Raw genomic sequence first — 19,710 nt, 5'->3', positions numbered from 1 at the left:
ATTATGACTCTGTAGTAGTTTAAATTCTCCATGCCAATTGTCCGGTTTCCAATATTGGCGCAGTATTAGATATCTTCTATTACTACCTCCTGCCACAATAACAGAACACAACATTGTAAAACACAATGCATCCTACTTTGCCAACTTAAATTCCTTGGGCAAATTTAATTGCAATGGTCTAATATACATCTCGTGCATAGATATATTATTTTTATGTAGAAGTGATGCCCCATTATATTATAGGAGCCCGTTTACTTACAGAATATTATTATTGGGTTGGTACTTGTTTTCTAGAAGGGCGCCCATCGCGGGCATCGCATGCACATCGCTTGCCATTATAATGGCATGCGATGCGACTGATGCGATGGCCGCGATTTTACATAGAAACGCATTGTAAAATGTAAATCGCGTTGGTCGCATCGCATGCGGCAAAAAAATTGCATGCGATGCGACCGACGCGATTACCGATTTTACATAGGGAACAATGTTAACTGGCCCAATTGACCCGATTTTACATAGCAAACAATGTTAAATGGCCCACAGACCCCAAATAGCCAACCCTGAAGTGTGAAATGGCCCCCCCAATTGTTAACGCCACCCCACGATCAACGTCAACCCGAAGCGTGGTGAGCGCAGCGAGCCCGCGAGGGGCGGCGGTACGCGTCCTCTGACCTTTTCATACCCCCACTATCCACGTCGACGTGGAGTTGAGAATAGAAAGTGTGGCGAGCGCATTGAGCCACCGAGCCCGAAGCATGGCGAGCCCCGCGAGGGGACGCGTAATACGAGCCCGAAGAGTGGCGAGCGCAGCGGAATACATGTTAAGTAATCTGTGTCCACTCGCCACGCTTCGGGAGCGTGTTCCGCGTCCCCTCGCGGGGCTTGCCATGCTTCAGGCTCGGTGGCTCGCCACACTTTCTATTCTCAACTCCACGCCGACGTGGATAGTGGGGTTATGAAAAGGTCGGAGGACACGTACCGCCGCGCTCGCCACACTTCGGGTTTACGTTGATCGTGGGGTGGCGTTAACAATTGAGGGGGCCATTTCACACTTCAGGGTGGGTATTTGGGGTCTGTGGGCCATTTAACATAGTTCCCTATGTGAAATCGGGTCAATTGGGCCATTTAACATTGTTCCCTATGTAAAATCACGGTAATCGCGTTGGTCGCATTGCATGTGATTTTTTTGGCCGCATGCGATGCAACCGACGCGATTTTTTTCCTTGCGATACCTAAGATCAAAATCGTGGGCGCCCTTCTAGGAAACAAGTACCATTGGGTTAGTTCCTTACTGCAGCTCACCTTGTGATAGTAATCATCATAGGATTTTATAAAGAAAATATTACTTTCATTGCAGCTTAGGACACTTGACATAAAATCTACAGGTGTAATGACATCATAATACAACCCACATGTCTTCACTGTTTGTATAGTGGAGTAGTTTCATGATCAGTGGTCACTGACTCCTACCATCAATAAGCAGAACTTGCAAACCTACAGATATTGTATAATAATGAGTTTCTGTATTTCTCCGCAATTTAACTGAAAGATATACTTAACTGTGTCTATCACAGATACTATGTAATAAATAACGGACATATCCTAGCCATCCAGTATATACCTGTACAAACCCTCCACACTGTCCAGTGCAGTAATTCCAGTTACTAGTGACTCAGTCATGTGATACTTTCCATCATTCATGGCTCGATCAAACTGGATTTTCTGATCAAAAAGCATCCAAAGCTGAGAGAGATACAGAATACAAAAGTGAACAACCCAAAACCATGGAAATTCAGTGACTAGTGAATAAAATGAACCTCTCACGCAATAAAACCCCAAAACTTTCTACATCTACATTAATTGAAGCTGCAACTTAGCTTTTTCTTTTTTTTTCAACAGAGGCTAGGTCTATGGGAAATAGCGTAATTATGCAACACAATATATTTGTACAGGTTGAATATCCCTATATCAGTTATCCAAATTATTCAGAAAACCATAGTTTCCAAACTGTTTTTTTTTTTTTTCTGGGGACATCTGTAGCTGGCACTACTTGGGACATGATATGTAACTGGCACTACGGGAGACATGATATGTAACTGTCACTAAATATGTGCAGGAAAATGATTGCTTAGCATTCAAATTCAGTGACTGAGATAGTACACACACTTTGTTTTAGGGTTTGAAACCTTTTTTCATGCACACATAAAAAATGTGTGTGTATTTTGTGCTTGTACAACATAAATGCAAGATACATTGTTGAAATATAAAAATATTCCTCAATATGGAATAATCCGTTATCCAAAATTATTCTGGTCCTGAGCACTTTTGGATAAGGGATACTCAACCTTTATCTGGTCACCTTTCCGATGTGGGAGTATTCAGCTTCCTGGATACAAAACTATGGAATCTGTAGGATTTTTTTACCTTTCATTAAAGAAATGGTGGCTGCCCTACATACCTAATCAGCTGAAGCCCAGTGCTGGACCACCCCAAAAAAACGAAAAGGGAAAAAGAGGAAAGACTTTTTTGTTGGGGCACTCTTATATTAACTTTTTATTGTATTTGCATTAGTGTGTTATGGGGTTGTATAAGTATTGGAATTTATCTGATAATTATTATGCTAGTTTCAGTGTAATTGGGATAACTCCCCTTGTTATAGAATAAGTTTATATAGGCTCTCACACACACAGAACATATAGTATACACAGTATTGGAGATTACTTCACAAGGTATGAGTTTCTGTCTCCTTCCTGAATAAGGTAAGGTAGACAGACTTGGCTGCCACTTTGGTCTTATAGGAAAGTGTAACCGTTTCTCAGGGAAGGCTTAGGACACTATAACAATGACAAATAGCAACATTGTTGTCTGTCTGCTGATAATTTGTATCCAGATAGTATTCCTCCCTTGCTGAGGAAGACCCCGGTGCGAAACGGATTCTGATAGATCCACCGCCGTGCACGGCAGTACAACCCTCTGGCAGACCATACGCATATCTTCACAGTTAAAAAGGTACCTCTCCGTCTTCCCCCTCCCCTCTCTCTCCTTCTCTGAGGTGGCGCCCGCAGCACAGCGCCCACTCTTTTCGGCAGCTCTTTACTCTGATCCGGTGCCGCTCACCACCCACCAATGCGGGTTACCCATACATAGATGTCAGCAGCGCAACAGGTACAGTAGTAAGACTGCCCGGTCTATCATTCTATAGTCGCTGCAAACGCTTATCCCGTGAGTTAGGATTGGAGCAATCCCTTCTCTGTCAAGTAAAATCAGGGTGCCCTCCCCACGAAGGAGACAGTAGATACCAGCCTAAGATTATATCCCTAAATTGGTACCTTTTGAAACCAGACTTGTTTGCTTACAATACCTACCAGCCCATACCTATATGATGGCAGCTGGCAGTGGATGATTTAGGTCAGTAAAAGAAAGGGTGACCCTTCAGTGACCATCTAATGACTTACACTTTTCCCTTTTGTTATATAAAGTAGAGAAACATCAGGCTGGGTGGAATAACACACCTGGGAGACTTTAATTTCACATCTTGACTCTTACCACCCCCTAAGGGAGACTGTTACCCAGAAATTTACTTTAATATATGCATCTGTCTATCTGAATTAACAATAATACTATAGACTTGAAAGATCATAAGGGGGCAAAAACGGGAGCGCGCACTTGGCGATTTATCGCCGGTGCACACTCCAATCGCTAGCAATAAAATGCCCGTGTGTACGCACTTTTAGACTTAAAAATTTGTGTTGACTAGATTGGAGTCTGGATATCTCTATCAAATTAGGATAGGATTGAATTGGAGTCAGGATGTCTCTGCCATATCAGAAAAAAATGTGCAACAGGTCGATTTATTTGTAATTTTTACAGAAAGTGTGACAGCTAGTGTCAGCAAGACAATTTTTGTGAATGTGATATTTATGTGATTCCAGCATTCATAAAAATACAATTGTTATTGTCTAACTTCTACTGCTATTTGTGAGATTAACCTGTCTAAATCACTCATAAATGTGATAATTGAGCAATCACATTCAATTAATAATCTATGTGATAGTAAGGTGTTGGTAGTACACAAATCTCCAGTACACTATATGGATACAAATTATCAGCAGACAGACAACAATGTTGCTATTTGTCATTGTTATAGTGTCATAAGTAGAGACAGGATTATATGCATTTGCATATTTGCATATGCATTTGCATATTTTGCCCATTCTCACTGGTTATTGCATATTTTACCTAAAATCTAGTGATGGTGCATATTTTAGGACCCGCCCTCTTCCCACCAGCGAGTCACAGCACTGCTTTGCCCTGCTGCTGCTGGCCATGTGATCCATCGGCGCTAGAGATGAGGGTCCATGTAGTTGATGCAAGAAGAGGTTTGGACGCTGCAGTATACTGTAGCAGCCAGGAAGAAAAAAAAATCCTGTGTATAGCACTAGACATCTGCAGATGCTGTGGGCAGTGGCGTAACTACTGTAAGGCAGCCCCAGCAGCCACTTGGGGGAGCAAGCAGCAGCAGGGTCTGTGTGGGCACCGGCACCCGCTCGACACACTGACATGCTGCTGCCTGCCGCTGCCCATTGACTGAGCACTGGAGGCGAGTCAGCTGAAGCGCGGGTGGGACCATGGCAGACAAATTCCCCACTGATTCAATTGACTGTACACAGAGCAGGCTATTGGCTACTGTGTGCAGGATGGGCGTACGGATGGGTGTGCTAGGGCGGCCTGGGATGCGTCTGTGCCAAGGGAAGCAGCAGTGTATGCTGGTCTCTGTTCCTCTATCCTGCTTCAGGTTCTCTGTTATGTGTGTGACGTCAACACATCACACACTGGGGAAACACGCTGGAGAGGAGCCTGGAAGAGGGGGGGGGGGTGCCACAAACTTTATAGTTAAACCACTGGCTGTGGGCCTATTTTTGAGGTTTATTTGCAACTATTTATTACTTTTTTTCTATTATTTAATGTAGCATATTTAAATACTTTTCATGCATATTTTAAGTGTTTTTCATGCATATTTGCATGCATATTTGAAGCTTTTTATGTTGCATATAATCCTGTCTCTAGTCATAAGCCTTCCCTGAGACACTGTTACACTTTCCTAGAAGACCAAAGTGGCAGCCAAGTCTGTCTACATTACCTTATTCAGGAAGGAGACAGAAACTCATACCCTGTGAAGTATTCTCCAATATTGTGTATGAGCCTATATAAACTTATTTTATTATAAGTCAATAAAAGTTACATTTTATTAACAATAACAAGGGTAATTATCCCAATTACACTGAAACCAGCATAATAATTATCAGATAAATTCCAATACTTATACAACCCCATATCACACTAATGCAAATACAATAAAAAGTTAATATAAGAGTTCCCCAACAAAAAGAGAATCTTTCCTCTATTTTCCTGTCTTTGATAGCTTACTCTCAAGGGAGAACCTCCACACTGATTATTTATATATCTTTATCACTATTATTAATACTTGTGGACCCAAATATTCGCATTACAGACTCTCAGATTCACTACGCTTGTGCGCTTGCTTTCCCAAATTCCCTTCCCGAATAAAAAAAAAAAAAATTACCCCCCAAAACACTAACTGATCTGGTGGAGTGTGTCCTCACATTTTTTGGGACAGGTGTCCAGCTCAAATGTAAGACTGGTAAGAATACTGAAGCAATCCACCTGGTAATGGTGTGTTTAGATGTAGACCTATCCTGTTCTAAAAAGGTCTTCATAATTATTTAGATTGGAACCAAGAGAATGCTTGTGTCTGAAAGGTAGCCATGCGTGGAATGTCTGTTCCAAACCCTTCACATTTTTACCATCAATACTGGAGGAAACTTGTAGGTCAGATGGAAACTCCAAGTAACCAAAATCATTTCTACCAGAAACAACTGTGGATTCCTCATCCTGGTGCACACCCAGAAATGTCTGCATTGCCATTCAGCAGCCATACCATCATCTGAATGACCCCATAGCTCACCTCTGGATAATTATAATTATCTTACTTCTATGGTACAGTGGCACCTCTGTAATTTATGTAAGCAACAGTTGTGACATATCCAGTTAGGATGATAATGGCCTTCACTCATAATAAGCCATTTGCACTATAAATGTAAAAAAAAGAAAAGAAAGGAGTACCGGTGTCTCAGACTTTAAGGCTGGCATCCAACGTCATAGGTAAATGGGTGACCTCTGTAATACCCCTATCATACCGTAAAAATAACCCGGGTCGATCCCAGCTTGATGCCGGGTTAGCCTGGGTCAGTGTGCTGTGTGAAAGGGCCAGGTTTTATATTCCGGGTCCAGCAACCCAACCCAGGGTATAAGCAGTCTTAATTTTGGGTCGGATGCAGGTTGCTGGGCAACGACCTGGGTCCTATTCACTTCTATAGAGGAGGTAGCAGCGTCACCTCAGTGCTGCCTCCTACCTCGCCCCCACCTGATGTGCCGCAGTTCAACACTGCCCCCAGATGAGATTTGTAAGCACCAAATATCGCAAATGTCAAAGCGCTCCCGGGATGGACCAATGTCCAAATTCCGGGTACAACCCGGCATTTGCAATGAGAAAGGGGTATTAGTGACGTCACCTCTCAGCCACCAGTGCTAAACACATAATTTTGGATGGTTGGGAAGAGATATTGGGGGAAATTTACTAAGATGTGTATTCTACTTCACATGTGATGTTGCTATGGACAACCAATCAGATCCTGTCTACTATCTTCTAGAGGGTGCTAAATAAATAAGTAGATTCTGACTGGTTGCCCATAGCAACATCACATGTGAAGTAGAATACACATCTTAGTAAATTTCCCCCATTATGTCAAAGGTAGGCAAGACTCAGGTCCGGAATGTCTACAAACGGAACTACACAAACACGGGCATAAAAGTGGACATGATGGCAGGTGGCCATTGTGTAATAGCATACAAGAAACGCTATGGGAGGCAGGTAAAATATTTTAAAAAGGCAGCATCACCCAGAATACAAAACTATTTTTGAAATAATAAACAGAACTAAATTAAAGATTGCTGCCACAGGACATAGTAAATAGAAAGAAGGATAAATATAGAAACACATGAATACATGCATATATTAGAGAAACACATAAATACATGCATGCATTAGAAAATCACCTTTGCGTGTTGGCAGTTAGGGGGAAACCTTTCTTTTAAATGTTTCAGGATCTCAGAAGCAGCTGAAAAGCAGCCCTGCAAAACAAAGGGTTAGTTTACAGCATTATTTATGTAAAGAGCATTATAGAATATATAAGGAGCGTTAATATAGTAGCTTAACAATAACAATTGCCGGTACTTATGTATTATCTGGGCTCCCATGTTAAACGCACCCCATTTTTTCATACCCCTACTATCCAACTACGCATGGAGTTGAATTTATATAGTGTGGCGAGCGCAGCGAGCCACCGTGCCCGAAGCGTGGCGAGCCCCGCGAGGGGACGCGGTCTCATAAGAAAAACGGGAGCCCAGATATTACATAAGTACCCAATTGCCTACATATCAAATACTAGTAAGCCTGCTCGAGGATAATGCTTCGTAAGCTAGTAGATGTAGTTTAATTTGCTTTCAACAGATGGCAGCGGAAGCCCGCTCAAAGCAAATGCTTCCAAAGCTAGTAGATGTAGTTCACATTGTTGCCAACAGATGGCAATGTTGCTGAGCCACACGGACACTAGACATATATACAGTATAGTGGGGCAGATGTATTATAGCTGCGCTTATCGTGCCGCTATAATACTTCCTGCTTCGCCTCATTAGCGAGGCGAAGCAGGAAGGGACATCTACAAGATGTATTAACATCTCGTCTGCCGAAGCGGGGGAGCGCTAACTCCCCCATCCGGCGATGTCCCCTCCTGGAGATAGAACATCAGTTTACACTGATGCACGGTCTCCTGTCCCCCGGCCGGCTGCACTGGGCATGCGCGGGATATCTCTGCTCAAGCGAGATCCCCAGCGCAGCCCAGAGCTAACAGGAGGGACAGTGCTGTCCCTGCTGTTTAGATAGGGCTTCGCCGGCCTGTTGCTGGCGAAGCCAAAATCAGGATCATGCGGAACGGTCAGCGATGCTGACCGTTCATACATTCGGCCTGCTATCATTTAGATAGCAGCGCCGATATGGACAGGGGCGCTATGCGCCCCTGTCCTTTACCGCACGCTGGCTCCATCATACATGGGGGAGAAGCGGTATCAGTGCACATAACGTGCGCCGATACCCCTTCTCCCCCATAACACTTCATACATCTGCCCCATAGATTCAAAATTTCAAACTTACTTGTTCTGCATGCAACTCTGCAAGATGGCACAAAACCACAGCAAATGACTCAGTGTTATTCTGCTGGACACTCACGTTGACTGCATCTAAGCTGTTCATACTAAGAAGCATTTGTGCTTGCTGTAGTGCCATGGTGCTGTAACAGAAGACAAAAGGTCATTGACAATTCCAAGGTGCTAAACATGAATACACAATGTCTCCACAGTTTAATTTAACGCCATAACACTATAACTCAAAACACAAAGATATTTTCCTTAGCATCAATACCATGGTGCCACAGCACAAATACAATGGCACCACCCCTCGGTGTTAATAAAATAACCCAAATAAAATGTCACTTCATGTCAATGTCATGGTACGCAAAAAAAGACAATATTTACTGCCTCCTTGTTGTTGACAAAATACTACAAAACAACCCATACACGTTTACTTAACCACAAGGGAATAATAGGGAGCATGGGAAGCTGAAGATATTATACCATTGCTCTGCACCATGTTCATGGGAACCTGAGTACTATGATGTCAGAGGGTGTCTGTAGCAGATGGCTACTAAAGTAGTGGATGGCACCTTGCTCCCGTTTCAATGAGATCTAGTATTATATAGACCACTAATAAAACAAATATGGGCTAGTTTATTCTCATGTGGGGATCAAATATAGTAGCAGCTTCAGAAACCTGCTGGTAGTGTCGGAAAGCTTACAATGAGTGCCAATGGGTGTCCCAGAGAGCAATGTATTAGCATTCTGGTTGCAGAACTCTAACTCTAGGAACTAGCTGCCATCCCCTGAATTACATCCACGGAACAAAGGGCCTTATTCTAGTTTACTCTTAGAGGCAAATTCCTTCTCAGATGGACTAAACCATGTGCACTGCAGGGGGGCAGATGTAACGTGTACAGATAGAATTAGTTTTGGGTGAGTTATTTTGTTTCGGTGCAGGGATACTAACTGACTGCTTTATAGATCTCACTTTAAAAAAAAAACCCACCCAAATCTAATTCTATCTGCACACGTTATATCGGCTCCCTCTGCAGTGCACTTGGTTTTGTCCATTTGAGAAGGAATTGCCTCAGGGCAGTATTCCATGCTCCCGATTCACCGGGTTTTTTTTCTGGTGAATCGGGCTGTTTTCACACCTTGCAGTGAATCTTTTTCACTGAAAATCTGATTCACCCCGTTCAATGTTCGCTGAACATAGATTTCATTTTAATATATATATATTTTTTTTATTATATTTTTATTTACATATTTTATTGAATATGTAAAGAGCAGGGAGCCGCTCTTTACATATTCATATATTCACTTCACACTGCTCCCGCTCATTACATATGCACAAGCGGGAGCAGTGCAGTGGCTCCCTACCCATGCCCCCTGCCAGCCCTCTGGGGGTGGGGGGGGGGGGTAGCTTCTGCTGCCTGTGTCCCCAGGACCCCACCTTCTCCCCCACACATTCTGGGACAGGCAGGGAGGCTTCCAACTCCCTGCCGCCGTTCGCCGCAGGGGTTAAAATTCGCTGTCAGGGGCAGCCCCTGCAGCGTTGAACAGGGTGACAGGGAGGGCTGGCAGCGAATGCACCAGCCCTCCGGCACCCTGCGAATGTGCACATTGCGTAATTTATCACTGAATACTGCCCTTAAGAATAAGCTAGACTAAGGCCCACAGTCCTGAAAATCAGTTTGAGAGAAACAAATGAGGCCCACAGATTAAAGCAGCAGTTTTACACACCAGAGTAATAAAAAAAAAGAAAAAAAAAAGGGTGTTGAAGACCCCAGCCAGTAGAAAAGACAATTTCTGACCACAGCATTGAAACCAGAGCAGGCAACAGCCAGCACTATACAGGTGGCGCACACACTACAATACAAAAATACATGTTTGTTTGGTATATTGATAATTAATTGTAAGAATTTACTACCTCTACCAGTTTAACTGGTTCAATCAGACACAAAAAAGTTGTCATTAAAATAGAACAAAATCTAAGTCAATTAATTTAAGGCAGTAATCCTAAAGAAACAAAATACCTCTGTCCATACAGTCTCCATATGGCCGTCTTCTGGGCAGTGCTGATGTCAATTAGCTCCGATAAGCTGTGCTTCCAGTGAAGGAGGTCAGAGTCTTTCAGTGCATCCATCAGTTTATCTGCAGTCTTGCCTGCAAATGACCTTTGCTGAACCAAGGACTGTATGCCAAGTGAGGCCAGGTACTAGCAGAGACAGAGAATTACATCTATAAGTATGTATTGAGAATAAGGGCTACTGCCGCTCCTCACATCTAAAGTGTTGTGCGCACCAGCTTTGCCAAGAGAGCAATTGAACTGATGCTCATTCCGGTTATGCTGTTCTATTATTTTAGTATTCTGTCTCGAGTTCTCCTAATCCATAATACATTCTGTCTTCATACAATATAAAAGTGCACAACTGTATTACAGATTACATAGTTTTCTATGGCGTTTACCTGAGGGTACCCCCTTAGTTGTGTGGCCATTGGGGTTGGTTGCCTAGTGGGGGATACTTGCTCAGTAATGTGGAAGGGTTGGGTAATAATCTACCCAAGTGGTAGCAGCACAGCAATAGGACTGTGAAAGGCTGGTTTTCTGGGGGTACACCATAGTATTGATGAAGTGGCATTTGATTTGCTCATTGGTGGTAGAGGATGGGGGTTCGTTTTTTCCTTTTTTTTTTTAGAGGGGTGGAGTAGTCTGGCTCCTACACCTACATCCTGACTGAAACATTTGTCATCCCTGTAGTAACTCAATTTTTTTTATTTTTAAGATGATGACCTCATTTGCTCTAATACAAAGTAACAAATGAACACCTCTTAAGGAATGTAGTGACAAAGCTGTATATATTAATTGGATTAAGACTAAATAGGCACATGCCGATAAATCGTTCATACAGCAGACACTTTATCAGCTGAACCATCAGCATGTATACAGTGGATATGTCTGAAGAACATACGGTAGTTCATATATCAGTTTGGCCCTGCACGTTCTCAACAAAACATACAAATACTTACAGGTAGCCCAAAGTGTACAGCCTTCTTTATGGAGTGCTCTAATAAGATGCTGCTATCTTCACCTTTTCTGTGCTTTAATATGTACAGCCAACTCTGAGGAAATATAAGCACAATGCATTACATAGGATACATTTTATATTCTGAAATATGCAAAACGTTCAGACTCTGTCACGCAAGGATGTAGAAGTGTCACATATGAAATGAACCCGTGCGAAAAAAAACAGAGACAAACTTAAATAGCCATTACAGAAATTTGGTAAACATTCAAAATATTTCTATTACATTATGTATAATTTAAAATAGAGGTGAAGGACCACCACCACCAAACTAGGGAGCCCCAGACTCTTCATTCACTTTGCTAAAATGTAGACTAGATCCACCTATCCCACTTTTTATGGAATTTGGACAATGAAATGCAGGACTTAGACAATAAGCCTTTCATGTTGGAGTACCCCATTCACTTAACACTCTCCATTTAAAAAAGGTCAGGGGCATTGGCTGCAATCCAGTTACGTGCTATTATTACTTTAGCAAACGTGGACAAACATACTATAAGGATACAAATATAGTGTGAGTCTGTTAGATCCAGGACAAACAAACAAATTCTATGAAAAAATCATCCATCCTGTCATTTGCCAGAATGGACCAACTACAGGGCAATCTGTTTTTAAATGCCAAAATTCTATCAGCTTGGAGGCCTGCCCGAGACATAGATACAGGTGTGCGGTATATCCTATGCAAGACATAGAAGTGCACTTGCTGATAGTCCTAAGATTAAGCTTACAATGGCTAGTGACACTAGGTGGCTGTCTGTTGACTTTGCAGTACAATATTTAAGAGAATCCCTGGTGAAAGTCATTGCTGCACTGGAAAGAGAATGACATCACGGCAGAAGGTTTAGGCAAATACATGAGTACATATAATTCTGTAGCTTCGCTTATGATGCTTTCAGATGTGCTGCTTCATTTGTCTATTTTGTTTTGAAGTTTGGCAAATGAAAATTGTTAATGTAACAGAAATAGATCCTATCTTAAAAAAAAAAACCTATGCATTTTGCACCTGCTACTCATTTTAAAAATCTCCATCTACATCTTGCTGGTAAATGGTCAGACCTTCGAGTAAACAATTCTGCTGCGGTGTTTAAAACAAATATCTATGGTAAATACATAGACACAGTTATTAACCACTTAGAAGCAAGATGTCCAGATATGCCAATCATATCCTGTTTTTAAAGAGTTTTCAGCCATGATCAAAATGAGGCCTGTGAGATTCTTTTTTTACCAGTATTCTAAAAATGGAAGTCCCACAATCTTAAACTATGAACATATTAATTTAGAATGGACAGTTGCATCAAAATTGTTTGAACTAAAGTCAAAACTCTTGGTCAAAACAAACGGTTTTGTAAACATTTAATTCAGACTCCTATTATTATTATTTTTTTTTTTTTTTAAATATACATTTTATTAGTGAAATGCCAAGGTACACAAAAATAAAAGCAAATTTGGACTCCCATTACTAACTGTTAAATAACTGTGACAATAGTATCACAATATAAAAAGCTGAACAACAACATACCAGACAATGCTGCAGGCAGACATGGTCACTTGATTCTTGTGCTATCCTTATGGCTTCCTGCAGGGCCAGCTCTGCTTGATGGCTGGGGGAAGCAATAAATACATTATTATAAAAACACTGCTATAAAGTAACAAAACAGAAGTAAATCTGCTATGGTTTGGAATTTGAACACTTAAGTTGGGAACACACTGGAGCGAGTGGCACACACTGCAGTAAATGGCCATTTTTTTCAACACTGAAACAAATGTCAGTCAGCGGGGATTGGCTGTACACAATGACAATGGCATAAACAAGGGTGATAGTAATATCAATGGGTTTGATGTGCAGAACATCAAACTTTGCATCCATCGCTAGCTATCGTACACACAGTGCGATGTAGCAGAATGTCACTATGGGGCAGTACGGACGGTGTAATGGTTAGCGCTACTGCCTCAAGCACTGAGGTAATAAGTTCAACTCCCACTATGGCTCTATCTGTGCACAGTTTGTATATTCTCCCCGTACTTGTGTGGGTTTTCTCCGGGTACTCCGGTTTCCTCCCACAATCCCAAAAAATACTGGTAGGCTAATTGGCTCCCAACAAAATTAACCCTAGAATGTCTGTGTGCATGTACATGTGGTAGGGTATATAGATTGTTAGCTCCACTGGGGCAGGGGCTGATGTGAATGTTCAACTATACTCTGTAAAGCGCTGCGGAATAAGTGTGCGCTATACAAGAAACGGTTAATAAATAAATAAAAATAGTGAAGAGATCACTCCAGTATGTACCCAGCTTTAGTATTTTTGGAAGGTTTATGCGCAACCCTGAAGGAAACCACATACTAGTGTCCAAAACGGCAATGTAGTGCAGCCAGGTTGAGGGCAGCATATCGCAGGCTCCGCCCATAACCTTCATCCCCATTACTTTTGCTCTCTGCTCCAGTGAGGATCAAGCGGTCAAAATAATGTAGTAGGCTATGGGTTGAACTGAACACATCCTGGACTCGTAGGCTATTTAGATAGCTTAAGTAATGCTGAAAGAAAGAACAAAAACAAAATACAAAAATAAAGTGTTTTCACATTACTTAGTACAAACAAAAAAGGGGATTTTTGGTACTAACCTGTAAAAATCCTTTTTTCGTAAGCCAATGTGTATACTGGGAACTGTGGGGTATCCTTTGGTCTGGAGGACCAGACAGAGACGGCAGACCATAACTACTCCCCCATACCCCCTACCAGTCCTCAGACACCGGTTTAAACTTAACAAGCCGAGCAATAGGGATATGAGAAGGGTTTGGGATCATTTGGTCTACAGCATGTTGGTGGACAAGCATTAGGTCAACATGGGACAAGGTCGACACAAGCATTAGGTTGACAGTCAAAAGGTTGGCATGGGGTTTTTTCAAGGTTTTGACCCGAATGTTAACACAGTCTGAAGTGCCCTGATGCCTCACTGCGCTCGGCACACTATTTTATTCTCCCATCACGAACCAGTGGATGGTAGAGCATGAAATACCGCCTGTTGGCAAATGTCAGCTCAAAATAACGTGAAAAAACCCATGTTGATTTAATGCTTGTGTCAAACTTATGCTGGTCGACCAACATGCTGTAGACCAAATTACCGTATCTCTTGAGAAGACTACTAAAATACACCAGAACATGAACCAACTGGCAAGTAGAGTTCGCACATATACACAAAACTTGAACAGTACCCATCCAGTATCAACCTTGGCTTATGAAAAATATTTTTTCTATCAACCTGCGGTGGATACTGAGGACCAGGAGACGTCCCAAAGCTGTACCTTTAGGGGTGGGCACCCTCCGAAGCTTCACCTCGACACCTCTACCAAAAGCCGCATCGGCTAAGGCTAAAGTGTCACACCTATAGAATTTGATAAAGGTATGAGCATAGGACCATGTGGCTGCTCTGCAAAGTCGCTCCGCAGAAACCCCCACTTGCGGCCCACGTAGCACCAACCGACCAAGTGGAATGGGCACGCACTGATAGTTGAGACTGGTACATCAATCTCCTTGTTAATGTGATAAGCAGAGACCACCTTTGAAAGGTAATCCAACCTGGTACGAATTACCGCCCTATAATCATGGAAGATAAGGAACGGGGAGCGGCATTAACCTCTCAAATCCGAGATTCTACGTGCTGATGCAATGCCTAAAAGGAATACGGTCTTAAGGCCCCCATACATAGAGCCGACTTGTCCTAAGGACAAGTCGTACCCAATTCTCCTCCGAGCAGCTCCCCGGGCGGCTCACATACGATGAGGACTTTGATGTGCCATTTTTTACATGTGATAAATCGCATGCGATTTATCACATGCAAAAGGAGCAGGTGAGGAGCAGTGGGGGCGGGTGGCTGGGGAGGAAGCAGTGGGGCAGCAGCGCGTTACCAGATCAGTGCTGGGGCGGGCGGCGGTGACCATCAGTCTCACTCTCCACTGTCCGTGTCCAGCGCTGTAGCGGGCGGGCAGCCGCGGCTATTACATCTTTAAAATAACATGTCAAATGACTGCCCGGCTAATGATTGGCTGAGAGTGCTCTATCTCAGCCAATCAAAAGCCAGAGAGTCATTTGACATGTTATTTTAAAGATGTAATAGCCGCGGCTGTCCACCCGCTACAGCGCTGGACACGGACAGTGGAGAGTGAGACTGATGGTCACCGCTGCCCGCCCCAGCACTGATCTGGTAACGCGCTGCTGCCCCACTGCTTCCTCCCCAGCCGCCCGCCCCCACTGCTCCTTACCGCCCCGACTGATCTGAAATCGTATGTCCCGCCGCTCCGACCCCTGGGGCCGGGTCCGATATGCACGGGACCGCGCATCGGACTAGACCCCATGTCACGAAGAACAGATTTGGTCCGATTTATCGGGCTGATTGATCGCAATTGGCCGAAATCGGCTTGATGTATGCCCACCTTTAAAGGTGAACCAAGACAATTCCACCGAATCTAGTGGTTCAAAAGAAGAACTATCCTTAAGTCCAATAGGCGTACCGGTGGTAAAAAGGTATGAATGGTAGAAGACGCGGCTATCTTCCTTTAAAATAATACGGACAAAGTCGACAACTGGACCTTTAAGGAACCTAGATCTAGACCTGATTGCAAGAACGCCAGAATTCTAGAAAGCCTATATACTCTAGGATTCAATTTCCTAGGCTCGCACCAGAGGAAATATCTATGCCATATGCGATGGTATATTTTAGCCAAGTCTGGTTTCCTGGCTGCTAGCATAGAGTTTATAACACTGGTAGAAAACCCTCTTACCAAATCTCTCAAAGTGGCAATCATTTTACCCTTCAAAATCAAACTGGTTTTGCAGTGTAAATTATTGCTGCTTTTAAAAACACTGGAGATTTCTTACCGAATCTCACTTTCTAAATCTCTCATCCTATAAAATTTCACCTCAAGTGTCTATTAGTGTCCCCAGGTGAATCATTGACATAAACTAAACTGGATTTTCTCCTTTTTATCAGCAAACCTTGAGATTGGAGGAGGTTGATCGTCATTTGATTGTGAGATTGAAGAATTTCCCGGGACTGGCTGAGCAGTAAGAGGTCATCTAATACCCCTTTTACACCGCCGAAAAATCCGGGGCAGCGGCAGGTCAGACCCAGATCTTCGGCGGTGTAAATCCCTAACGCCGTGTCCCTTTACATGGGACTTCTACCCAGGTCCTGACCTGGGTAGAACACGACTAGGACCTGGGTAGAGGGCGGTGTAAATGGGAACGCCGGGTCAGATGACCCGGCTCCCATTTACATGAATGGGGAACGTCCAACCTGCGGACCGCAGCGGGGGAGGGAGGTGAACGGATGCCTGTGTGCGGCATCTATTCACCTCCTGTCCAATGGCGGGGGGGTGCGAGCGGGGACTGGGGGCAGCCTAGCAGCTTACCTTAGTGCTGGGCTGCCCCCAGCAGCGTTCCGGGTACGGCGGCGTCGATCGGCGCTTGAAGATGACATCGCGCTGTCATCTTCAAGCGCCGGGAAGGGGCGGGAGGGGGGTGCGGGCGTTTAAGCCCGTCCGGTGTAAATGCCCCTAAACGCCAGGTCGCACCCGGCTTCAACCAGGGTCCAAAAAGCCGGGTGCGGTACAAATAAGGAAGAAGGCGGATGCCTTGTAGGTGAAGCTGAGCCGCCATCACTGCCATGACTTTTGTAAATACTCTCTGTGGAGAGTCTGAATGGAAGAGCCTTAAATTGGAAGTGGGAGTCCTTCATCGCAAATCGCAGGTATCATTGGTGATCTTCCTGGATCAGGATGTGAAGGTATGGGTATTGGATGTCCAAGGATGCCATGTAATCTGATGGATCTAAGGATTGATTGGAGGGATTTCATTCGGAATTTTGGGATCCTGAGAAACAAGTCGAGTGTCATTAAATTTAGCATAGGATGGAAATATCCATCTGGTTTGGAAACTTGGAAGAGATTTGAACAAGAGGTACAGGAACAATAACCTGTGACTCCAGTAGTGTTGAAATGGCTATTTGTAGTGCGGAAGCCTTATTCCGATCCCCAGGGAGCCCAGTTAAAAAGAAATGAACCAGAGGCCTGGACTGAAAAGAGAGTAGCCATCTGAGACTACTTTTAAGACCCAAGAGTTGATGTTTGCCAGACTCCTGCAAAACTAAGAAGATGATCCCCCAATTGCTAAAGCCACAGGTAACCTGATGTCAACCGGTCAAACCTTGTTTAGGTTTGGACTTAGAACTTTTTTTTGGAAGGAAGGCTAATGTTACGGATCTGGGTGTGAACCCACCATTGGAGTACCGTGATAGGCATGTGAGGACGATGGTGGTGGGCTGAGCCTTGAGCCGTGACCGCTGTTTAGGACGGCCACGGGGCACCCTACATTGACTCTATTGGCCTTCTCGGGCAGGTGACCGTAGACTGTGGATTGCTAGGCTTCTCCTGTAGTCTCCGCGCTCGAAGGAGCGAGTTAAGCCCGCTCCAACCCTGATGCAACCATGTTTTACGGTAAGACAAGTCTACGGTGACCGCCTGAGACAGGACCAAGAGGAGATCTAACTATAGGTGCTAACTGGACAGGACACCATGGCTAACGGCACCAGGCCAAGGACGGGGAGTGTGACCAAGTCACAGGCACCGGACCAACTAACGATGGGGTGCCACCAAACAAAATACACGCCAACATAAATTAGTACCCCAAAACAGACGTGAACCTACAGCCGTGGGCCTCTCCGAACCACGGAAAGCTGAACCATGACAATAATAATTATAACTTAGGAAGAAGCGCCGATTGCCCACAGAAATAAAGAACCAGGCTCCACTGGAGCACTTATGTGACCGGACCGAACCCACCGGCAGCACAGGATAGTAACGTACTCGCCGGGAGTGACTTGGCAGGACTTGATGGTGTTGCGCTGACCAAGACGGAACCGGATCCAGACCAAGATGGGACCAGACCAGGACTGGACACTGAACACAGCTAGGCAACGGCTGAACGGGGACTGGACTAGGACAGCAACTGGACGATGACTGGACCCAGACTGAAGCAGGACAAGACAAGACAAATCCAGACCAGGACAAGACAGGAGTGCAGCCAGAACAAGCTGCAGGGAGCAATGACCTGACAGGTGACCAACAGGAAGCCCAAATACTGCAGCTCTAAGGAAAAGGAACAGGAAATTGCAAACAGGAATCTATAAGCTATCACCGGCCCTGCATTGCTGGGGAGAATGCCTTAAGGGCTCAGGTGATTAACCCACCTGTGACATATCCAGCCAACCTGCTAGCAGGAATCACGAGCTCGTTATCGATCAGCCTAGTGAATAAATAGTTTCCAGAAGTTATGAGCTGCAATGCCATAGACTGACCACCGGAGGCCACCAGAGAGTCAAATGCCAAACACAAACTGAACAGAACACAAAACTGAACTGAACTATTATTAATGGTTCCTAACAGCTGGGTTCGCTAAAAGGACTGGGATCGTGCTTTACTAGGGGGACAAAAAGTCTGAAACTTATCCTGCCTAGGTTTCTTCGGACCTGAGGACTTTGATGCCACAATATTTGCCACAATTTTGTCCAGCTCTGAACCAAAAAAAGAACTAAACCCGAAAACAGCAGTATCGCCAATGCCTTTCATTGTCAGCTTTCCAAGTTCTGAGCCATAATGCACCACACGCAGCCACCGATGATGCTGAAACCTTGGAAGCAAAAATACCCAGCTACAAAGCACACTCAACGAAATAGGACTATGCTTCTCTTAGGTTGTCCACAAGAGTCAACATATCTGATCTGCGAGTACCAGATTGCAAGCCATCATTAAGAGAGAGAGTCAGCTCACTGACTAAACGATACAAGTCCAAGCCGCAACTTAAGCTGGACGAATGGCAGCACCTGTGTTGGTATAAATCGATTTTAAGAATTGTTCTATTTGTCATTTGGATACCTAAGTGAAAATGCCCCCTGTGTAAGAAGAGTGAGGAAAGGAGCTTGCCTCGGCGGGCAACAGCGCTGAGGTAAAAAGGGGCAGGGCTATCTAGTAACCCGACCCGTCCTGGAACCACCAGTTACTGCTTAAAAATACATTGGCATTTCAGTGGTTAAACCTTCCTGACACTGGACGCAGTGTCTAAAAACCCTTGTGGCCTAGCGGTTTCTACAGCGTGAGCTGGGAACTGCTGCCAGGTCCCCCGGTGGAGCCCCCATCACCGGCAGTGTGGGATGATATTCAGGTAAGCGATCTTCCTGCATTATCGGGAGACCAATCTCCCCCGTGGCTGCGGCTCCCTCCAAGTGCCGGGAAATGGCTGGTGTGAGTGGCCGTGAGGTATGTCCATCAGCCACTCTGAGTGAGATATGGGAACTGGCGCAG

The 19,710-nt window shown here is 44.3% G+C and overlaps 1 protein-coding gene across 2 annotated transcripts in view; it reads right to left on the bottom strand.

The window, feature by feature from the left end:
• ANAPC5 (anaphase promoting complex subunit 5) overlaps nucleotides 1-19,710 on the bottom strand; it is a 48,946-nt gene that overhangs the window by 4,456 nt on the left and 24,780 nt on the right. For both annotated transcript variants that reach the window (XM_083151367.1, XM_083151368.1), the window contains exons 7-13: nucleotides 13,700-13,890; nucleotides 12,877-12,958; nucleotides 11,302-11,394; nucleotides 10,308-10,489; nucleotides 8,291-8,426; nucleotides 7,138-7,212; nucleotides 1,622-1,743 (exon numbers count right to left, since the gene is read on the bottom strand). In XM_083151367.1, coding sequence (XP_083007493.1) covers nucleotides 1,622-1,743; nucleotides 7,138-7,212; nucleotides 8,291-8,426; nucleotides 10,308-10,489; nucleotides 11,302-11,394; nucleotides 12,877-12,958; nucleotides 13,700-13,890 — 881 coding nt within the window. The remainder of the gene's footprint in view (nucleotides 1-1,621; nucleotides 1,744-7,137; nucleotides 7,213-8,290; nucleotides 8,427-10,307; nucleotides 10,490-11,301; nucleotides 11,395-12,876; nucleotides 12,959-13,699; nucleotides 13,891-19,710) is intronic.

This window comes from Crinia signifera, chromosome 1, assembly GCF_055691185.1.
Source record: "Crinia signifera chromosome 1, ASM5569118v1, whole genome shotgun sequence".
Taxonomy (NCBI): domain Eukaryota; kingdom Metazoa; phylum Chordata; class Amphibia; order Anura; family Myobatrachidae; genus Crinia; species Crinia signifera.
This window is presented reverse-complemented; position numbering and strand designations above follow the sequence as displayed.